The 24,321-nt window shown below is 44.7% G+C and overlaps 1 protein-coding gene across 6 annotated transcripts in view; it reads left to right on the forward strand.

Annotated features, from left to right (window-relative positions):
* Nucleotides 1-24,321, forward strand: part of NTRK2 (neurotrophic receptor tyrosine kinase 2) — a 77,632-nt gene that overhangs the window by 33,509 nt on the left and 19,802 nt on the right. For all 6 annotated transcript variants that reach the window (XM_076066826.1, XM_076066827.1, XM_032953288.2 and 3 more), the window contains 4 exons: nt 882-1,073; nt 4,320-4,450; nt 10,668-10,840; nt 12,935-13,175. In XM_076066826.1, the coding sequence (XP_075922941.1) occupies nt 882-1,073; nt 4,320-4,450; nt 10,668-10,840; nt 12,935-13,175 (737 nt within the window). The remainder of the gene's footprint in view (nt 1-881; nt 1,074-4,319; nt 4,451-10,667; nt 10,841-12,934; nt 13,176-24,321) is intronic.

The following is a 24,321-nucleotide window of genomic DNA, read 5'->3' on the forward strand; positions in this document are numbered from 1 at the left end:
CCACTCCCTCACCTCCTGTCTATCTCTGTCGCATTTGCGCGAGTGCTACGGCTGGGAGGGAGGGTGTGATGTCAGCACGCACGCAACGCAGCCAGGAATCCAGGCAGGAAGCCAGCCATGACACTTTATTCTAATATAGTATGATGCTCAGAGGTTTTGCCAAGGGAATTTGTACTTGATCAGGTTAAACCTCTGGACCACCTAGCCATGGCTAATGATAATTAGTACTAATAACCATAGAGAGACTGAGAGTAACAGGAGGTCAACATTAGTGCAGAATAGCCATGGCCTCGGTCATTAGCCATTGATGTTGCCTCCCTTTCATCTAATTACGGCTTTGAAATTAGTATGAACGCATTGTCCTCTAGAAGTACCATAAACAGGATCTTTAATTATCCTGGATAAATTCTATGAGCTATGAAGCTCTTTTTCACAGATGTCCAATGCTTTCACAGATGTCCAGTGATTTAAGGAATACATTAATGCTGTGTTTCAAGAGCATTCTCATGTTTTAGTCCATGCCTAGCCTAGCAGAACTGAATCACTGCATTCCCTACTATCTCTAAAGTGTTCCCCATCACGCCATGAAGGCACAGTTTGACTAATCAACTGCCGACACAGCAACTGCGCTTGGAAACCGCCTGTAAAGTGGAATCACGTCACTCTGGGAGGAGATGACCGATAAATTATCCCGCATCTCCTGGCGCCACGGTTGCACCTTTACATCCACCTGGCGATACACCCAGTGGGTTGCCTCTGCCCCAAACCGCTCCCCTTCCATCACCCCTCGCCTCCCCGGTCCTACCCCTCCAACCCTGTTCCCCCCCGGGTGCGCGTTTGCCCCCTTCCCCGCCGTCCCAAACCCCGGCTCGCCCGCCCAGGCTCCAGCATGGTGGTGGGCGAGGAGGACTCCGCGAGTCCCCTGCACCACGTGGCTCACGGCAGCGGCGGCTCCGTGTCGTCCGGCGACGGCGGCTCTGACACGGTGCTCATCGGCATGACGCGCATCCCCGTCATCGAGAATCCGCAGTACTTCAGCGACTCGCTGGGCCCCGGCAAGGACGCGCACATGTGTGAGTTTGTCGGACGCGTGCATGCGCGCAGCAAGCGAGAAGGTGTAAGAGGGAAACAGGTGATACGTTTGTTTAATTTTAGCGAAGTTGTACAAACTTGGTGATAGGAGATTATGGGAGGGAATTCCAAATTCGTGCAATGCATGGGAATAAGCGGAAAGGTGTGTTGTGAGCTGCTGTGCGGCGGGTGAGTGCGTTGCTGTGAGCCACACTGTGGTGGTTAAACAGTGCAACCGCTTAGTGAAGTTCACGGGAACAGTAACCGCGGTAGTAGCGATAGAAGAGTAATAAGGAGGCGACGTGCACCCGAAGGGTAGATTCATACCGAAATTCCTGATATAAATTAATGTAACGTAAAAGGCACATCTGCGTCAAGGGCTTTGCATCAGGCAGATACACAGGCACTGCTCAGACTTAATGCCATAATTTTAATTTACAAATGCATATGATGTGCTTAGCAGACTGGCAAGTCAATCAGAGGGCAGAGGGACCAGAGCCAAGGGCTCTCAAGTTTTTATTTCAAATTCATAAATCATCACAAAAAAACTGTCACACGCCATGGGACCTTTTGCATCAAGATTTTCTGGTGCGGAGTGAATGTATTTTTTTAAATTCATGACGTGCATTTAAGTGACGTTCACGTTGCACAAGCTAAAAAGCCGACGCACACACAGCTTCACAGGGACGTACAGGCACACGCGCGCCCGAACACACGCGATTGCATCGACTTTGCTGAGCGTTCGAGAGATCTTATATTCCACGTGCATAAATATTTCGTGTTATCTTGGCGTGGTCTGGGACTGTTTTGTTGTTTTGCTGCCTTCCCCAAGCTTGATAAATCGGACTTCTTTAATTTAATATTTTTTTTTTTTACATTTAGTGACTTGCTTGCCCCTTTGTAACTTGCTGACGAACCCATACTGGCTATCTGTGAAAAATAGCTTCATAGCTCATCCAATTTCTCCTGCAGTCGAGGATTCTGATAAAGATTCTGATATTTCTTGTAATAATGGATGCGGGTGAAGAGGAATCATTATTAATAACCCACTGGTTTACTTGATGATCCTTAGGAATGTGAAATTAACCCAAACAATGTATACATGTCGGTGTGATCGTGGCATGGATCAAGTAGGACATCGCATTTTTAAAAAATGTGGTTGCAACTTTTTGGAGTTTGGTTGAACGTGAGTGCTTAAAAGGTGGCGGTTCTTTTATAAAGTGAACTCTTTTTAAGTGTATATTGAACGCTTTGTCGAGAAAAATCTATCCCTAAAAAAATAGCTTTTCAGTAATAACAACTATCAATCAACGACGGTGATTCAAAATAACTGGTCAGCAAACCCTCGAGTGTGCTTTTTTGCGTTAACAACAATGAAGGCGATGGCTTTAATGTAAACCCGAGTTATATCGCAAGGCAAAAGAAACCAACAGGTTTTGAGACGTAATTTATTTTACATCGGCGCACGCGCGCCTCTCGCCCTGGTAGCTGATACAGCCGTAATTAAACATCCCCGACAGCCTGGCACTTTCCACCAGCCTCACAATAGCGCACGCGTCAGACTGCATGGCACCGTGCTTGCGGTCTCTGTGATAACAAGCTCCGCATCTCTAATTAACACATTATGAGCCAGCGTTTGCGACTAATGACTGTTGAGTTGTGAGTATTTTTTTTTGCAAGGCAAACGCACACCATTCGCATGCGCACTGTTCGTTAGCTCCCTGAAATATCTGGCAATGTGCGCAAAAGCTTTTATTTTTAATTAGGCTTCGGACGGTAGGCGCTAGAATTGCTTTTTTTTAAATACACTGCACACGTATGCTGGAAGGTTCAAAATTAGTTTGAGATGTCAAAGTTCACACTGACTCACAATTTACCGGATTATTACCAATTAAACATATTATCAAGAAAGTCCACGGCGTCTTTGTGGGATGGAGCAGTGCGCGAGGCGCTTCGTCCACTGCACTCTAAAACCAAACCACACCGCGACTTTCATTTCCTGGTTGCAATGAACATCAGCGGCGAGTGTTGCTAGCCACCGGCCAGCAACTTCAGCAACCTACAACCGAGCCGTCCGTTCAACGCGTCGTAAGCTTTCGTGACCAATATATGTCAATAACAAAAGGGGGGTGGGTGTTGGGTTAGATCGCGTAAATATAAAACGTGTCGTTTTGTTTACGTGACAAACCTTACTAATTGGTGGGGGGTTTAACGACACGTTCATGCTTACGCGATCTAACGCAAATTTAAAAAAAAATGTGACTACTGATCAGTTTGTTGAAGTATGGTACATCTTCCAGGACAACATAGGATGGGGAGGCGATCGTCCAGATTTGGATTTACAAACCCAACAACGATATCTTGTTCCGACTTTTTTTTAAGTGCGCTTTTTTTCCCAAAAACAGCAATTCAATGCCGCAGCTCCTTTTGCTGAGAATCAAGTGGTGACACGTAACGTGTATATGCCCCACAACCTTGAGCAACTGTGGCAGGTACAGACTGGAGAGCCCAGGGATGTGGTTTAACGGGCCCACAGCCATTGATTAAGGGTTGAGGCTTTGGGGGCTTTGGGCTTGGGGGGGGAAAGGGCTCTGGGGCCAGACTGCTGAGGCTGCATGGGTCAGCCTGGGTGAGACCTACAGGGGGCCTTTCCCTTAACTCGCACAATTAGGCCGTGGCCACAGAAATCCCACTCGTAAGGTCCGTGAGATCAAGCCACTCTTTTTTTTTTGTATTCCCCACACAACCTTTCAACCCACAAGCAACACACAAACAGCACGCAACTTCAAGACGTAACTCGACCTCCACTCGATTTTTTTTTTTACGCTGATGGGAATTACAGCACTATTGTGAGGTTACTTAATGAGAGCTAATGGTTTAGCCTGGTTTACCACAAAAGGCAATGTGTCATGCAAAAAGCAGTTCATCTTGTGCACACGTCAACGACTAAGGCCATTGTAACTACTGTGGATGCATGCCTTGCAAGCCAAGCCACGTGTGTTGTGGTGCCAATTATTGATGTTCAAGCGAAGCTGCATTTAGCATTTCAATAAACTTGGCAGGGTGACAATTAGTCCAGAGCAGAATCGCATGTCATGAATATTGCAAAGCTATTATTCGTTCCTTATTTTCACATACAATATATACGCACACACGCGCACGCGCACACACGACCGTGTGAGCTCGTGCTCACAATTGTCTACGTCTGTCTGTTCATCCGCCTCCATCCTCCTCCCTGCACGCCCCAGTTGTGCCGCACATCAAGCGGCAGGACATCGCGTTGATGTGCGAGCTGGGGGAGGGTGCATTCGGCAAGGTGTACTTGGCCGAGTGCTCCAGCCTGGACGTCGGCCAGGAGCCGATGCTCGTCGCCGCAAAGGTGAGCCCACCGCCAGAGGGGTGCTCCCTTGCCAGATTTTTCCCCACCACAACGAGTCGCGTGGAGGCACCGCGCGCTCTTGCCTGCGCTACAATGGGCTCCCGTCACCGCGGTTTGCACAAGCACACGCGCTGACATGCGTGCCGAGAATGGCGCTTGGCACGAACACTTTGAATGGAGAGAGTCTGCTTTACACACAACTTGTTACTACTGACTAATCGATCGTTTATCTACAGGGCGGGGCAGGGTCGCGCAATGGTAACATTTGTGCCTCACAGCAAGAAGGGCTTGGGTTTAATTGCCAACTCAAGCGCCTTTCTGCGTGGAGTTTTGTACGTTCTCCCCCGGTTCTGCTCGATTTTCCTCCAGATTTTCCAGTTTCCTCCCATAAGCTAAAACATGCAATGCAATTGGTATCGGCTAAACATCCCAATGCTGAAGAATTACCGATAAATTACTCAATTGTGATGACACATAGCAGGAGGGTCCTCCTGAAATTTGGGCAGGGTCCTCCTGAAAAATAGTATTGAGACTTAGTGAGGTTTTCCTGGATAACTGGGTGAACAAGTATAATCATAAAACAATTCTAAATCATAAAAATAATCTCTTCTCCTGCTGCTCTGGGGTTTTCTTTGCTTGAGGAATCCAAACAATGAGACAATTCGTCATAAACTACACACGACGACAAAACACACTCAGAACTTCCTGTTCGGATGCAATACACGAAGTACTCCTCATTGACACAATTCTCTAAAGGTATCTCGAATACTCTGAGACGAAGCACATTTGGCGCAGGAGCCCAGCACATGATCCATCAAGAAAAACGTTTTATGAACAGGTCCAATTCCATGCACAACCTCTGACCTCTGCCCTTGGATCCCTGAGAAGTGGCGTCTTAGTATAACAGAGGGTTCATATGATCATACGAGCTGAGAATTAATGTAAATACATCGACACCATATGCTGAAATGGATAAGTGTGCTGTTGTAAATATTTAGAATGTCTCGGTGGGTACTAAATTTGACCACTTTTTGCTGAGCACAAATAAAAACACAGGACACAATAATACACACACAACAGATAAACATGGATGTGTACTCACAGACCTGCATATTGATGCTGGAGAGACACATGATACATTTTTTCGAAATTTGCATTTTTTTACGCTGGTCTTATTTTTTTCTAAACTAAATTACATCCATTTATTTATTTGGTTTTCTGTGGGAGTATCTTTCCCACCACCCCCTGCTTTGTTGTTATTCCAGACATTGTGACTAGCAAGTCAACATCCATTTTGGATATCTGTCAGGCTTCAGAGCACTGCTTCGCAAACAAAAGCAAGGCATGATGACCGTTAGCATTCTTGCGATCCAATATATAGCCGACCGGCCGCTTTGTCATGCTGAACGTTCTCCCCCTAACAAAACTGATGACAACACAACAAAGTCACTGTTAAACAAACAGCATGTTCTTGGACATACTGTGTGTATTGTTACAAATGATTGGGTTTATTTGGTTGAGACACTGCATGTGACTGTTCCCGTTAACGAAAATATTTCCCCCAAATGAAGGCATTTGACATTTTTCCGCAACAGTTTAATTCCCGGTCACTTTCCCAGGTAATCATTTCCACTGACATTTCAAATAAACAAGATTAGTGGAAAATACAAAAGAATGTTCATATGGGACAAATGGGCATACCACTTTGCCATACCTTACCCAGATCAATCTGGTTAAGCAAATAAACTTGGCTTGATTATGATGACAAATATAACATTTTACAGCCTTTTGTCAATCCACTGCTGGATAAAGACCTACCCGTGCTGTGTTGTTCATGGGGATTGTTTGACCATACTTCACTGTACACGAATGTTATCCGTGTCTGGGAATCAAACTATAACCATGCAATTCACTCGGTGAACTTTGTCAAAAAAATAGAGTACCATAGACAAACAACATCTGTCAACAGAAGTCTGACAAAACAAACATTTTTATTATAGCGATATGGTATACCCAATACACTTACTGTGGCACTGATACAAAAAAAGGCAATACAAATCTGATTACCCCTACTTAAAATACCATTTGAGGCATCTGAAAGCCACCGCATGAACCCTTTTAATGAAAACAATAAAGAGGACCGAATGTAAAATAGCCAGTATGATGTACGCACGCTCTTAGAACCGGGCAGTAAGAAAGATATACCGCGTGCCCCATCCGAACGCTGGCAGAATTCTGAATAAAATTCGGTAGATTTAGTAGAATGTTTCATGTACGTAATGGCGGTCTCTTATTTTTGGATTACGTTTCCTTTCCGATTGGAGTGAAAACACACGCACGCACGTTTTGGCTCTGTTTATTTGAGCAACGATGGCGAATCGAAAGATCGTGTCAAAGGATTTTGGATACTCGTGTGCCCATTTGCAACGCTGCGCCACAGGTGCAATCCCGTAACCGCGGCCCACAACACAGCTCCGCGTCCATCAACCAGCGAGACGCTGTCACTGCTCCAGCCAACCCTGCACCCCCACCCCCTATTAGGCAGAGCGGAGACACTGTCGGCTCCTCCCGTCTGCAGCTGCTCGCGAACAGCGAACAAACAGTAGTGGCACAAAGTGCCCCGCGCTCCGATCCCAGGGCAGGGAAGAGTTATAACCACAGCAGCAGTCGTACGCGGCAGCATCGCTTCCAACCTCATTCTAATCAAGTCTCCTTTACAGCACTGTACTACAAGGCACGAGCACCTGGCGCTTTTAATAAACGTCATTTCTGAAATATTACCAACAAGATTGACCGAATCACAGGGAATGCGCCCAATCTCGGTCATGTCTCCGAAGCTAAGCAGGTTTGAGCTTGGATAATGCTTGGATGGACAACCACCGTGCGTGCGTGCCGGGTTGTCATCGGTAGTTTCGAGGCTGTGCTGTGTCTCGGACTGTTGCACTGTGACGCTACTGCTCCACGCCTTCACCGCATTGACCGGCGTGGTAAAGTCGTATGGCGCGGGGGAGGACTTCATCCAGCCGTGGATTAACAAAAATGCGCGATATATGCACCCAATTACAATATGTTTCCTAAGAACTACATTTCCTGACAATCACATGTATAGTTTATTATCTGAAAGCGTATTCGTGGATTAACAGTATCATGTGTAGCTTTGATGTGGATGGTGCATGTATACAAACTCACGGTGAAGGGTCCCATGTATTTATTAATATGAAACTAAAACCCTATGAGCGGATGCACACATTAACAGGCCCACTACAATAGTAAAATTAACATGTACGAGCAAAAACATTTTTAAAAAAAAGTATTTTACATGGAACAGCGCCAAAGACTACTTTTCCACAACATCGCAGACCACCAACAGACCACAAGCCACGTGTTCACAGAGAATCGCTCAATCGCCTCAACGCGCTCCGTGCACAATCGCATCACGGCAGTGTTAATCTTGCGAACAGAATTAGCGACGAAAATAATCTTCAGTGAAGGCCTTATTTATTTTATTTTTAGCCAACGACGTCTGCAAGCGAAGGGAAGTTACGGGGTCGCGATAAGGACTGCGACCGCCACCTATGAACTAAGCTTGGCTTACCACGACGAGAAGTAACTACGCTGGTAGGAATGAAGACGCAGACTAAGATACATTAGTAACGTTATTGGATGCTGCAGTGCTCGAAGAAAGACCAAAACTGGTCATACGATAGATATATCTCTCACACTATGATTAAAAATATATATTATATGCGTCGAGTTTCCTGGCTGGCTCCTGGCTGGGCTCCTCTCAACCCTCAACAATATCTCTGTTTATAGAAATAGGTTTTACCCTTTTAACTGGCACAAAAAACTGACACCTTTATTCAAGGCATCATGTTTGCAATAACCACAATACAAGCAGTCAAAATGCAAACAAAAGAGACAACTTTGATAATAATATGCACTGTCCTTGAATTTGATTGGTCCACACCCGAGACGGCTTTTCTTAGAGCCTAGTCTCCATTTGTGTTGGACCAGAAGACGCCAAAAGGCGTGAAACTCAAAAACAGCGCACTATCAGAGTATTGAGGGCTCGGGGTGAGCATTTACATGCTCACTATAACTCTGTTGTTAGTGGCTGCGGGGCCGTTGCAACCGAAACAACTAGTTGGGTAACTGGCTACACGGGATTTTCCTGTGTAACAAATAAACATTGAATTGACTTGAAACGGTGGAAGACGTGTAATAGATTGCAACACCGAACAGTAGGCGAACACGGTTGCCCTAACTTTTCAATTGATGTTCCTGTTAATGTAATTATTTCGCCAGCATATTGTTTAAATTATCGAGAATATTAAAATAAAAACTCACAATACATATTACCTTGACAATGTATTACTTTAAAACCAGATTAGTTTTAGTGCTTTGGTTACAGAATCGTGACAAGAATATTAAAATGACAGCTGTCTCCTGATAATATTGGAGGGGGCAAATTACATTCCACTCACACCAACATTTATAACTAAGAGTGTTTGACTAAATGTTGACTGGATTAAGAGAACGACTAAATGGAATCCACAGACGAAGACTCAAATAAACATCCACAGGTTGTTATTAACTAGATTTAGACTATGACTAAAATACAATGAAAACGCTGACTATATTAACACTGGGTTAAAGAAAATCCCATAGGAGGCATCAGAAATTCCATTTTTTTAGATTCGACGATGTTAGATTCGACAATGTTGCATTCCACAATTGGCATTTGCGAGACGTGCCGAGACAACGTCTTGTTTCCACGGCAGGCGACCAAAGCAATGAGTGCTAAAAGCAGCCAGGAGCTTGCTGGCAGTAACAATACTCACTTGCATCAGCCAGGACTGAACAATGGCCAGGCTTTGGATAAAGTCAAACCCCAATGGCAAATGTAATGAGAGTCTTCCATAAAACGCATCGTTCTTCGCGGGTAATTACAAACACGTGCGCGGTATCACGAGAGTTGCTGCCGTTGTAACGTGTGGAACGTTCAGCCTCCATTTCGGATGGCTTAAAACAATTCTGTTCCTGGAAGTGAGCAGTGATTTGCGCGGTGTGTCGGCGGTTGTGCTGTATGAGATCGCTGATGTGTTTACTGGTTGTATCCTGCGTGTGATTCGGAACGAATGAAATATCCAGTTCGCGAAAAAGGCCCCCAGAACGTGGAGTGAAACATCAGATGCCGAACAGCACGCAGGACACTTGGATTGCTAATCTGTCCCGTATAAATAGAAAAGAGACACTGGCAATTCTATCTTTTTCGAAGCCAGTGTTGTGTTAGGGTGTCATAGCTTAAATCCCAATTGATGAAAATGTTGGATAATATTTTAAAAGTGAAAAAAACTGTATTTATGATCTACACACATCCATCAACATCTCACTGTGTGATAAGAAATCATAATTCCATTAGGATCTTGGTCAGTTCAATGAAAGTCATAAAATATTATTTAGAGTTTGTTCTCCTGCCCCGACTCCCCAGATCTTCTTCTACCCTTCACGTACTTCATTGTTGTACTGTCGATAAGCATCATAAGACGTGACGGCATTTGGGCGCCATGTCCGCTGTGGTAGTTTGTTCCTGTTGATGTTTTTTGTCATTGATAATGTTGTTCGCTTGCTGTTGTTTATTGCCGCGTTCAATATGTATGCACGTTGAACTTCTTTCGCACCGTACGTAGCCAACTGTGCCATTCGAAAGGTGCGCACCTCCGATTATCGCCTCCAGTTAGCGCGGTCGGCTGTGTGCGGTGCGAAAGACGTTCAGCATGCATACGTTCAGCATGCGTACGTTCAACATGCGAAAGACGTTCAACATGCGTAAGATGTTCAACATGCGTAAGATGTTCAACATGCGTACGTTCAACATGCGAAAGACGTTCAACATGCGTAAGATGTTCAACATGCGTAAGTTCAACATGCGAAAGACGTTCAACATACGTACGTTCAACATGCGTACGTTCAACATGCGAAAGACGTTCAACATGCGTAAGATGTTCAACATGCGTACGTTCAACATGCGTACGTTCAACATGCGTACGTTCAACATGCGTACGTTCAACATGCGTACGTTCAACATGCGAAAGACGTTGAACATGCGTACGTGCATGCGGGGGGAAATCGGAGGTTCGTTGTTGTCGTCGCCGTCGTTCAACGTGTTGGTTTTGTCGCGACTAAAGAAAAAACACAAACTCTTGCCGCTGGGCAGACTCTGAAGGACCTGAGCGATGGGGCTCGGAAGGACTTCTACCGTGAGGCGGAGCTTCTCACGAACCTGCAGCACGAGCACATCGTGCGATTCTACGGCGTCTGCGTGGAGGGGGAACCCCTGATCATGGTGTTCGAGTACATGAAGAACGGCGACCTCAACAAGTTCCTCAGGTGCGACCTTCTCGACGAATGCGATAACAGAATCGGAATGTTCATTGATACCGGGGGAATCTGATGAGCGATAAAGCTCTTTTTTTTAACAGATGCCCAGTCTGGGGGCGGGTCAGAAAGTTACAACGATGGGAAAACACTGTAGGTGTGCAAAGTATAGGAAAGGTATGCAAATCGCTGTCCAGTATATATCTACGTTTATTTTAGCAGGTAAAGCCCACTGAGCTATGAGCGTATTTTTCAGAAGCGACCTGGCGACAAATCATAGCTGAGCGTAGTGGCTTGTCACGTGGACATTTATAGCAGCCAAATAATCTAAACGATCCAAATGTACGTTTCAACAACACCCCCCCCCACGCCCCGACAATGCGGGCAGCTTTTGAAACTTCCATTTGGCCGTACAGTTTCTAAACCTGCGTGGCTTTTCGTTTCAGTGGACTGCAGTTAACTTTTCTTTTTAGCCAGGTGACAACTCAAGAGACCATGACGTGAGTGTCGTTTGCAAGAGTGACCTGGCTCACCAATATGAGTATTTCCTGCAGGGAAATACGACTAAAGTCAGAGCAGAACAATCATGCTACAAGATAAAAAAACATTTGTCTTACGTTCAGAAGCGTATTTTACTCCGATTGTATATATAGTAGGTGAACGATGGATTTAATAATTCCATTAATGCACACAAAGGGAAAAAATTCTCAATCGGGAAATTGGATTCAGATCCAAGCAGAATCTTCCCGGAATTGAGCTTTGTGAGGTTTTCATGGGCCAGCTTTCACAGCCCTTTGTCAATCCACTGATAGATGGAGGCTTCCACGTGGCATGTCGCTCATGAGGATCGTTTGACCATACTTCACCACGCTGGTCATTGTGGGTTGGTGAAGGCGTCCAGAATTAGTGTTCATACCATTCACCGCCGATGTTTTGCATGGCTGGGAATTCAATTCCAATCACCAGGTTGATAGTACGGTGTCCTTACCACTATACCGCCACTCCCCATACAACATGGGCAAAAAAATAGTATAATTACAGGAGCCAAACCACGCTATGCCTTTGTTACCTTCTTGTCATCAAGAAAAGTTGTGCAAGCTACTAAACATAGCAATGGTGGGGTGACAACACAAACAGTCTTGGCAAGAGGCTCGTTCAAATTGAAGCAATAGCACAGTGCATGTTGCATTTGCACCTAACGTATACTCCAAGGCTATATCGCAGACACAATGTTTCAGACGAGCAGAGTCGAATACCCTTATGGGGTCTCTAATGTCCACTGTGAAGTACACAGCACATGTTTATCTGGTTCACACATCCGCAGTATTAACCAGGCCAGCCGGTAGGCTCTGAAACAAGAGACAGATGCTCTACTACTCAGCCCCACGGTGATACCAACGTTCCAGGCCATCACTAATAACCGCAGTCACGTTTTACTATTTGTATTATTATTCTTATTGATCCAGGAAAGCCTCACTGAGTCTCGTAATTCTTTGTCAAGTTTTCACAGTAGGGGACGATTATTGCTCTTTATAAATTGAGAGGTTTCCGAAAAAAATTTGAATAAAAAAATATAATTTTGACCATGATGCTGGCACACAAATGGCCCACTATTGCGAATGGCGTCACAGGATCTTGAACGTCCACTGTGAAGTGAGACAGACGGTGTGTATTGCTACAGTTAATGCACCGGCGGTATTGACCCGGGCGGTTGCTTGATTTAGAAACTAAATTATTTTTTATTTTGCCGGGCTTGGCCCACTGAGCTACGTAGCTCTTTTTCAGAAGCGACCCAGCCACAAATGATCGCTCAACGAAGTGGCTTATCATGTGTAGATGTATAGCAGCCAAATACTCTAAACGCGTGATGCTGATTCTAAATGTGGAGGGAAAAAACCGGAGTACCCGCAGAAAAATCCACGCGACCACGGGGAGAGAGAGACACGCAAATTCCAAATATACAGCATGCGTCAGACTCGGGATCAAAGCCAAGACCTCTTGTATACCGGGCGAGGTAGTTAACATCTCGCCACCGTGGCAGTTTGAACCGCGGAATCTCTGCAACGAACGGAGAATGCCCCTAACCTTGGGGGTTTTGCATCCCAGGCTGCGTGGCCCGGACGCGGTGTTCATGGGGGACGCCCCGCAGGCCGAGCCACGGCTGCTCAGCCAGGCCCAGATGCTGAACATGGGCAGCCAGATCGCAGCGGGCATGGCGTACCTGGCGTCGCAGCACTTCGTGCACCGAGACCTGGCGACGCGCAATTGCCTCGTGGGCGCGGGGCTTGTGGTCAAGATCGGGGACTTCGGCATGTCGCGCGACGTCTACAGCACCGACTACTACAGGGTGAGCGAGCGGGGAAGAGGAGGCGCGCTCGACGCACGCTTACTCTCGTGTGCTTACTCAGTGCGCACCGCAGTCTGTGTGTGCTGCACGCCGACGTGCTGCACACGTGTGTGTGTGTCTAACACAGTGAGCGCTGCAGTTGATGTGTGCTGCACACTAAGTGCTGCACGTAGGGTGCTACATGCGTATACTCGCACAGCACGCGCTGCGGTTGTGTGTGCTGCACACTTGGGTGCTGCACAATTACGTGCTCCGGCACACGAGGCGCGCTTACCCAGTTGAGTGCAGCAGCCTTACGTCCTGCGTGTCCTGCACACTGCAGGTGCGTGCGCTATATGCTTGCAGAGTGCTCAATCACGCGCCGCACAATTACGCACTGGACATCGGTGAAAAAGAGCTTCGTCGCTTATCGGAATCCTCCAGGATAAATAAGGATTCTGATTCTGGATAAAGATTCTGATTGTGACGTGCTGCAACCCTTACGCGATGCACACTGAAGACCCACGTGCACCAGACCGCGTAAAAAAAAACCCCTCTCTATCTTATTTGCTCTTCCCTTCACAAGTGCGCCTTAGTGTGTGTTTGCTGAAACAGATGTGTCTGCATACACCTGCATTTGTATGTGGATAAACAGACGGCGGCTGTCTGGTTATGTGTTTGAAATCTGCTTTGTTTTGATTTACTCTGATATTTAGAACAGCATTTAAGTTATGAAAAAGATTGTTTCACAAATGCAGTAAATATTAAACATAATATTTTAGTAGCAGTTTGGTTCTGGTTACTTTAGTGAAACGGGTACATTAGACTATACATTTGAAAATAAACGGAATCGCAATTGTACTACATGGGCTTTATATTGCAATAGCGTATTGATTGGTCATGAGCTAACACATCATATATGCCCAGGTAGGGTTGCAGAATTGCATTACTACGAATGCTTTAGAAATAATTTTACAGTCAACTTATATTCTAGGCAATGTTATTACATTTGATATTGACATATATACGTGCAGTATTTTGATTTCTCATTTTTAATACGGTTGTTCTTCTCTGATTTGTTTTATTTCCTTTGCTGTATTTTGTTTTATTCTCTCTTTGTCTTTTCGGTGACCCGGGTCAAATGACGCTATCCCGATCTTCTGCGTTCTCGCCTGGTTAAACGAGATAAACTAACTAGCTTTGCACAAATGTCAAAACCTGCAGTGTGTACGCTCGCACAACAGAAGCGTTATCTTTCGCTTAAAAAACAGAGCACATTCAAAAGCGAATCCATCATAAAAAACGAATACATTTTGTTTTCCCACTCATAATACTGGCGGTCATGTTGGGTTTATTATTTTGATTTTATCGAAACGCCATATCCTGACGGGGGTCTTCAAAAAAGACAAATGCAGAACAGCGAGCGGATGTGCAGAGCAGGTGCAGGGGAAACTGGTTGTGGGTGAATGGACTAATTTGGGGCAGGCGATCTCAATAACACACCAAGTCCACACACAGCAAGCTCTGGTGTAATGCTCTCCAACAGCTTGAATCCCTCCGTTTTGACCCCTGATCCAACCTTAATCCTGAGACTACATATAATTTTCCCAGCTGTCATTTCTCAAGAAATGCACTGGGATAGTTATTTTAATATATAGAATTATCTCTTTTTTCCCAGAACGGATATTAAAGTACACGTGGTGTCTTATTGAATACTTTACATTTCAGTCGAATAATATACAACGTGAATGTGGTTGGTATATTATATTTTTATCATTGAAAGATGGAGTATTCAATCAAACTTGACGTCAGTGTTGGCACTTTAGTGAGCTTGACAACCACGCATGCATGTATAGACATTGATGTCAATCTTCATGTACAGGCCCTTTATGAATCCACTGCCAAATGAAGGCCTGCACATGCCATGGCAGTTATGAGGGTTGCGGACCATACTTCACCATCCTGGGCAGTTTGGACAGTGGAGCATGTTACCAGGCCGTTTGCTGGATGTAAATGCCACTCGCCACTGATGTTTGCCTTAGCTGGGAATCGAACTTAAGTCACTCGATTATTGCCCAATGTTTTAAACACTGCGCTAACATTTCCCTGCGTTTATCAATTACCATATATATTGAGCGTTACATTTGAGTCCGTGACTCGACTGTGCAGTCCTGCACATGTTGGCTGCAGATTAGCAAGTCGAAGTTGTGATGCACGCCCTAATGCTTTGATTTAAAAAAAAAACAAAAAACTCTTCTCCTTTAGGTATAAAAGTTCCCAATGCCACGCCAACTGTCTCATCCCCATGACTGCTTGACGCTAAAGATCTCTGCGTGATTTTTGCATCATCGTTGCATTAATTAATGTTGATGAATAGTACCCCCGGTCTAAAAAAACAAAAACGCAGGAATCGTGAATATAACATTGCAAGAGAAACCTGTTCCAGAAAATCATCTCAAGTAAGAATGTTGTATGAAAAACGCATTATGCCCTGTTGCAAAGCATTATGGTAATTTACAGCCCCTTTATAAATCCACTGTTCAATGAAGGCCTTTTTATTGATTGTTTACAAAATATATTACAACTTACAACCCAGTAGCAATTAGCAAGATAAGACCAGGAGGTTGAAACCAGTCCAGAGTTTACTCGCTGAACCAAATGCTGCTGGTTAACCGTAGTCCGGAAGACTGAATTCCGAATTGACTAAAACATAATTTCATATTTACATGGACGGATGTAAAAAAAAGTTTGCTTATTTATTTTATTTTAAAAATTATCACGACCCAGGATACAATTCTCATGACACACAAAATGCTTGCCACAATATCTTGCTGATCTCGTCAAGGACCATAAACCATCACGCAAACTCCAGTCATCCTCACAACGACGGTCTGGATCCCTCTTCCTAGTAAGCCACTGGAGCTATGCACTTTCAAATCTAGATAGAAAAATAATTTATGCGAACTGTTTTTTATGTTTAGTTTGTTGTCCTTCCCCCGCACCTACAATTAACATGGTTGGCTACGTAGGGTGCGAAATAAGTTAAACATACAAAAAGACAAAGATCCCCCATATAGCCTTAACAGACTGTAGGGGCAAGTGCTGTTAGCGGGCACCTATGAAGGCCGGTAACGGTACACGAGGGGGTGGGTGGCCAGCGCCACGCCCGACCGCCTTTGTATCCCTAGTGGCAATGTTTACACACCGCACCAGGTACTCATTTGAGGCTGAGTCGACCTAGGGGAGGCCCGGGACCGGTTAAGATAATCGCCACTGGTGTTGGCCGTGAGCGGGAATCGAACCCGTGTCGCCGGGTTCATAGCGCAGCGCGCTAACCGCTACACTACCGCTCCCCACAATGTATGTATATGTAAACATACATACATGCATACACATACATACATTTCACATGCATGTACCATATTCTCCAGATTAGAAGATGTTCTGGAACATACAATGCACCCCCAAACTTTGAGGTCATTTTTAAAAAGTACATCATACAATCTTGAGAATACAGCAACACCAATATACTGCACTGGTAATAATACTCCTGATTCGTGCAGCCAGACTGAAGCTTTCACTGGGCTTGGCAGAGGTCTGTACTGTGGACATTTCACGATGCTCAAAAGCTATTTCCGCCAAATCAAAAGCAAGCGTCAGGTTAAAAAATAGTTTTTGTCTCACGCATCTAACGGCAAACTTAGCTGACACCATCAGATTTACCGCACACACAAAGCATTTAAGACAGAGAGTGCCGTGTTTATCACTGCCGCAAAGTTTTCACCCCAGACGTCGACTGACAGCTCAGTTTGCCGACATGACATTAACCCCGCTCAGTCACTCACGCGCATGCACCACCGCCTCCACTTGACAGCATTTATATCGGTTAAAATCTTGCGGTGGCCAGCGCGTTGATTTGTATAATTGCTTCCGAAAGAAGGACAATTACGTTCAAGAGCACTGGCACCTCGGCGGACGATCGTTGACCCCTGTCATTCCGCTGCGTGGGGTAGATCGCTGACACCTACGTTATTTATACTTTTCGGCTGGCAGCTACTAACGCGGGCAGACAGACAGACGCGTGAACGTAGCACCGCACGCGTCTGCAACAGGAACCCGTGATAATTTGCAGATGTCAGTCAATCGGCGCACATCACAGGCAACGACAGCAGGACCTGAAATGTTGGACACTGACAACGGAGAGACAACCTGAAAATTGCTCAAAGCAGCATGGGGCGGCACACGCTCGGGATTGCTCTGAGAGACGGGGAAGAGGAGCACGTGGATGATTTATGAGAGCAAACGCAAATTAGAGACATCGTGTTGACTGGTCAGAATAACGTTATCAACCAGTGAGGGTGTTGACTGTTATGTTAGCCGACTCTCTGTGTTGTATTGCATTATATTTTAAAGTTTACTAGGTTTGTTTTCTCATTCATTCGTACCTGAAGACGATTGCTTGTGTTGCAATAGAAGCGTCGTGTTTTATTATTTATTTATTTCCCTTTCTACGTGACTTTACCGAAAGCACCAAAGAGTAATTCCTGCAGTCACGAAAGCTCCAAGTCAACTTTTGGTCAGATAAGTAAGACTGCTTGGGCCGGACACATGGCTAGGAGGGACAATGGCTGGTGAAGATTAAGTTGCAGCCTCGGGAGGGTTCTTCACCTTCGAGGAGACAACGACTGCGGAGATGAGCGATGAGAGTGGCCCATACCCACGAGCTCGATGGAGTATTGCACCACAAGACTGTGAAGGATGACAAGAATTTTGGCGAGGCATTCATCCAGCAGTGGATAGATCACGTGCCGATGATGACCATGATGATGCTTCTTGCATGGAATCGATTTTGATCATATTGATAACACATACAAATAACGTCCTCCTTTTTAAACAGGCTTGTTACAACGACGGGATCTAACTGAAGGAAGGAAGCGGTGGCATTGGCCATGGTGTCCTCTTAATCTTTAAACGTATTTATATCTATGAATGTTGAACTTCTTTTGCAACGTACATAGCCAACCATGTTAATCGGAGAAAACAACGGGATAATTGGGGCACGTGCCATCCATTACGACATCATACCTGCCGATCTTTGCCACCTTAGTGCTGTTAAAATCCCAATGGCGTTGATGTATGATGTGGATATGAAATCCATTTAAATGGGGGAGTGGTAGCCGTGCAATGCGTCGACTTCTTAAAACAAATCAATAAACTAGAAATCTGACGTTGAATAACATTTAGAGAGCAACAATATGGACACAACACATTGAGCATAGTTATTTGTACATATCCAAATGCAGAACCCCCTCCCCCCTGAAGTGGAGTTTTTGCAACTTAATGAGGCTCGTTCTTGACAAATTATCATTCACCATTAAGCCATGATCAATCCGCTGCTGGATGAATGCCTCCTCAAGCTGCCACCACCTCTCCTGATTCCGTGATGCAACATTCCACCCAGTGCCAGCACACTATTATTACCAATGTTTTCTGCAATAAAATGAATAATTTACAAGCAGGCATAGGCGAAAAAATATCCCCCAAAAAGGCACAAGGACATATATAGAAACACACATGCACGCACACTCTGAGTGACTGGATCCGTCATCTTACAGAGGCAATTAAAAATATAATACAAAAACAAAAAGGAAATGAGAAAATAGTCAAAGGATACATCTAAAACCCTAGGGACTAAATTATTATTTGAAAGTAAATTTTGAAAGTTAAAAATTAAAAGATAAAAAAAATCTGCTTCTTGCACATTAAAGATCAATGTGGGGAATGAATTTTATTTTTTTCTGATATATGTAGAATGATAACCCTAGGGCGGCTGGGAACACCAGGCAGGTGTTAATTGGGTTTATGTTAAAAAGAAAATGCAACACTATAAGAGGAAATCACCGTAGCAATATGAAGCCATATATTACATGTTTTTTTATTTATTTATTATATTTAGCATTACATATCAGAATACATATCAATACTGCATCATGTATATTTTATACAATGCAGCTCTGTTAACTTCCGTTAAGTTTAGTTATACAATTACAATATACTGTAGAGCCCTATTGTCAATCCACTGCTGGCTAAAGGCCTTCCCGTGCATTTAAATCACGGAGGTTATTTGCCCTTACTAGACCATGCTGGTCGAAGTGAGTAGGTGAAAGTAGGGGAAGCCCATAACTAGTTAAATACATCAAATCACCACTGGGGAGAGTCATTGCCTGGAATTAAACTCGGCTTACTCGGTCCATCGTGCAGTTTGCTAACCTCCTTAATCCACTCTAACACCGAGTAGTACCCGTACTCGACAAGATTTGTACATTTAGATTTTCTTTTATTGCATAGTTATTTACATTTTCATATGCTCGATCTAGAAGTGGTCATGAAGACAATTGTAAATGCGATAGAAAACATGAAGTTCTGGGTCACTACAGCCACCTCCTTTGCTCCATGGCATAGAATTACAGTTGCAAAATTACTTTCGTGAACTTTATTTCACCATTGGGTTGACAATTTCAGATTGCCTGGAGACATCGCAACACAACTCAGCCAGACTATTTGAGGACTCACAACTAACCTGTAGAAAGACGGCTCAAAAGATTTGACAATTCATTATCGCAAGCACGACATAGGTACAACTAATTCTTGCGTGATGCATTTCCAATCTGAGTACGACGTTTCACCAGTAATTACAACCAGCTTCATCAGGCTGGTTGTAATTACTCCAACACACAACCGGTGCGCTGTACTCGTGACGAATTGGCCACGTTCTGTTTACGTGACAACCCTTACTAGTTGGCTCTGTCGGGTGGTGGCGGGTTTTAACGACACATTTATATATTTACTCGATCTAACCCAAAAAAAAACTATTATGGATGATATTGCTCGCGAAAGCCTCCGTGTTGAACTGCGATGGATTTGTATGACAGGACGTGATGACTTATATGTTTTCTTGCTTCTTTTATCATATTGAATGGTTTCCCAGTACAGGTAACAAACCACAAAGCACAGGGCTACATAGCACAGCCGACAGATCCAAGTAAAAAAAATGAGAGACTACATCTCTACCGACTACCGAGCATGTTGCATCCTTGAATTAGCCTTATCATATTAGCGAACATACCGACGAATGTGTTGAGATTTTTACAAACAGCTGGGATTAGGGAAATTTATCCTCATGAGCCATGATCAATCCACTGCTGATAAAAACATCCGCAAGCCGCTGCCATCTCTAATGATGCTGCAATGTAATATTCTGCCTGACACATAAATACGAGCTGATTCAGTGCTAATAGCAGTATCCAAAACATGAGGCATATTTTAAAAAAACGTCTAGCATCCATTGCACGATATTGTTATGACAAATAAGGAGAGAGAAACGCAGCATCCATCTAAGGTGGATACATCACCGTGGATCATTTGCTAGAGAGGTGACAAGATCTACCTGAAAGTGAGTTACATCAAATTACAATGGACTATACATTCCGTTGTATGGGTGACACACATGATGGTACGTGTGTTTGAAAGTGAATTCGTATGCTGAACGCAGACAAAGACATTTCAAATTGTGGTGCATTTCATGTGGTATCCTACCCGGGTTGTAGCATCATTTTTCATGATAAGATAGTATACTGTGTTACAATTTACAATATGGTGGAATTGTTCAAAATGGACGATGGGATTATCGTGGACCTTATACCCTTTGATTTATTGGAGTCTCACCAACTCGTGGCAACTCTAGTCTCTCCTAAATGTTTATTTGTTATAGTTAAGGGGTTGCTCGTCAAGATCTGGTACAATTGTCGCCGTGTATTGGATGTTTTTTTTACTTTTTGGGCAAATCAGAGAAGTGGGTGCCAACTGCTACGCGAGGTAACGATGTAATATCCAGAAGGAAAGAAACAACAAGTCTCGCATTACAAAATGTGTAATATTATCCACTTACAGTTCCTGTAGTGGCAAACCCCCCCCCACCCCCATACCTGCTGTATTCAAACAAAATCAATTCCCCCTCTGTAAAGTTAGCTGTATGTCCCCATTAAAAGAGGTAGTTGCATTTCAGTGACTCTTTCAAGCTTAAATCTATTTTTTTAAAACACAAACAGACCTTAACCCATATGTTAAAAAACTACCTTTTTAATAAAAGTCATGTTTATTACAAGCTAAAATAAGGCCTTTGTATAGGTTTAATAATACCATGATAGAAAAACTAAGTAAAGTTCAGTACTAGTGAAGTTTTGCCATGAATTAGAGAATCATTTCAGATCCGTCTTTCAACCTGACCACCCCTTTTGTGGTGTAATGTGATCCAGAGTAGATTATTTTTTATGCAACATGCACAATATGGATCATCCTGGTCCTGTGCGTTTTTAAGGGTCAGACAGTCATGTAAGGCGCAGCGCGCGGTCGCCCTCATTAATAATGGAGCAGCAGGAAACCATTTTCCACGGTGCGCTCTCAAGGCCGTCTCAGAGATGGGCTTCATTAATATTTGACGGCCAAGAAATGGAGAGAAGTGAGTCTCATAGGCAGCTGTGTGAGTCTGAGTAAACTGGTAAATGTTTAATTAGCCAAAGCCTTCTTCCACATTAACTCATTTAACGAAAAAATATTGGATTTTTTTTCTACCTATATCTGAACAAACAACACAACATTTGTATGTTTTACGGTGAAGGCATGGAGATGCATTGAAGGGATTGCTATGTTATATGTGCATAACATAAAATACACAAAACATCCACTAATAGCGATTGCAATGTGACGTTCGTGACCTGCTCCATGGGTGTGTCACATTTGTATAGTGCATCGCTCCGCAAAGCCCCCCATGCAACCTGCACTCGTATTGCGCCGCCCATGAGATTGTAACAAATTCAGCCGTCATGAATATCCATATCAGTCTCTGCTGCTAATTGCTGGCCAGTGGGTCTTCTTCATAGCACTCAATCTCTAACAACCACCTGCAATGTCAGGCGGTTTCATCGGATGACCCGCGGTGCTCCGCACAAAGTTGGTGAGTTTCCCCAACAGACCCTCGAGATAGATTTTGTTTTTCCTCGTTGAAGTACATTTCGTTTCGCGGAAGGGAAAAAAACTGTACAGCAAATGCTCAGCTACATGGAACTTGAACAAAAAAGGAAAAATTGTTCAGCCTTTATGAACGTAATAAACTGGAAAATCTCACGGAATTATGAAGACCGACTGGTTCGTTTCACAGCCGATGATGTGCAGTGATGTCGAACTTTGCGCGAAAGCAGCTGATTTAACATCTTGACGGGCCCGGGCCTAGGAACTTGCTTTACCACAATTTAGTTCTACATTCACGCTCGATCATTTGAATGTATATGCAGTCTGCACATGTAATTTGACTTTTCTAAAGGTAAATTTCATTAATTATCAGCATCTCCTAAGAGAAACCTGCTCATGACAACAACAACAACAAACAAAAACTGTTCAAACGTAAACGTTTTTAAAACGTGCCAAGTTTTGATGGAGCACCACAGTTTCAAGTGAAATATCCAGCGAGACAGTCAGTCCTTCTATGAATAAAGGACCATTGCCAGAACTTTCAACCGAGCATGCATTCGTTTTGATGAGAGGACGGTCTTGAAGAACGCGGTGAATTGTTCAAACGAGAGAGGTCTCGTTAGGGGGTTGCGGACGGATGTTGTTGCGCCGTTATTTGCAAATTCCTCGCCCGTCGCCACCGTTGCCACAACAAAGACAAAGACCCCCCGTATAGCCTTTACATATTGTTGGGGCAAGTGCTGTTAGCGAGTAGCACCTCTGAAGGGAGGCAGCGGCACACGAAGGGGTGGGTGGCCAACAACCACGCCCGGCCGCCTTTGTCTCCCCAGTGGCGATGTTCACACAACCGCGCCAGGTACTCATTTGAGGTCGAGCCAACCTAAGGGGAGGCCCAGGACCGGTGAAAATAATCGCCACTGGTTGGTGGCCGTGTCCGGGAGCGGGAATGGAACCCTGGTGGCCGGATTTGGTGACGCGGCGCGCCAACCCGGCATGCAACGCAGCAGCATTGCCCCGCCGCCGCTGCTGCTGCTGTTCCCACGCCGCTCTGCGTGCGGTGCTGGCTGCCCCCCAGGCTCGCACGTGGAGACAGCCAGCAGCAGCAGCACGCGAGCCCACGAGGCCGCTCGGCGCCAGTGGCTTGCGGCTCGCTCGCGGCCACGTGGGCTCTCGCCCCGCGTTGCTCGCGACTGTTATTCATCCTTCGTCTATTCCTCCTGCATCGTCAACAACAAGTGGGAGCTGCTTGCGTAGGAAGTGCATTGCTCACGGTTTTTAATGTGAGTTTTTCTTCTTCGTGATCATCGCCCATCAACAGCCTTGACGCATCTCTCCACTGTTGGGCGATGCAGAAATCCGTCTGGCTTCTGCGCGCGAGCTGATTTACTTGCTCCGTCTTCGCCACAGAAGATCTTCTCCAAAAATTAAACCCGCAAGCTTATTATGATTAGTGCCAATAATATCAGTATGGATTAGGTAAACAAAAAAAAGTTAAACTTATAATAAGATAATTGTTTTTTTTTTTATAACCTCAGAGGAATATTAGGTTGAGTTGATCTAAACCAGGATTTGAATGACCAACTTTCGAAATGTACGTCAAATACTGACCCATGACACCACTCAGCCAAGTTGTACGCTTACCACGTTGACTGTAATAGTTACAGTCCTGCATGTAGTGCATCTGGAATGTTTCTGTTGTTCTTTACAAGCCCCAAATGTCTGCGTGCAGTCAAGACAAGGTGCTACGTCTCGGAGTTGATGGCCAAAGTGGCCGCTGTGAAAAAAAAAATGCGACCGTTGGTTTTGGCACTCGGCCACCTCACACCACGAGAACCATACAACGCTCAATCACTTCATTACGCGCCAGCCACCACAGAACCCATAGGCGTTAAAACACTTCATAAATCACGCACAAAATAACCCAGTGGTGCCACTATCCCACACGCATCGCACACCGCAGGACCCATCGCTGCTAAACCGCTTCATACATCTGCCGTAACACCGCGGGGAGCACCGGAGCGCACCGCGTTACGGAGCAATGAGCGCACTATTAAGTCACGTCTCATGCCAATGAGCATCGGCAATTCCTCGCACTTGACCTCGTGATGCCTTCCCCTTCACTCTGTGACTCATCACATGA

The sequence above is a fragment of the Petromyzon marinus genome, chromosome 13 (assembly GCF_048934315.1).
Source record: "Petromyzon marinus isolate PM22_M1 ecotype Great Lakes invasive population chromosome 13, UKy_Petmar_22M1.pri1.0, whole genome shotgun sequence".
NCBI classification, from domain to species: Eukaryota; Metazoa; Chordata; class Hyperoartia; order Petromyzontiformes; family Petromyzontidae; genus Petromyzon; species Petromyzon marinus.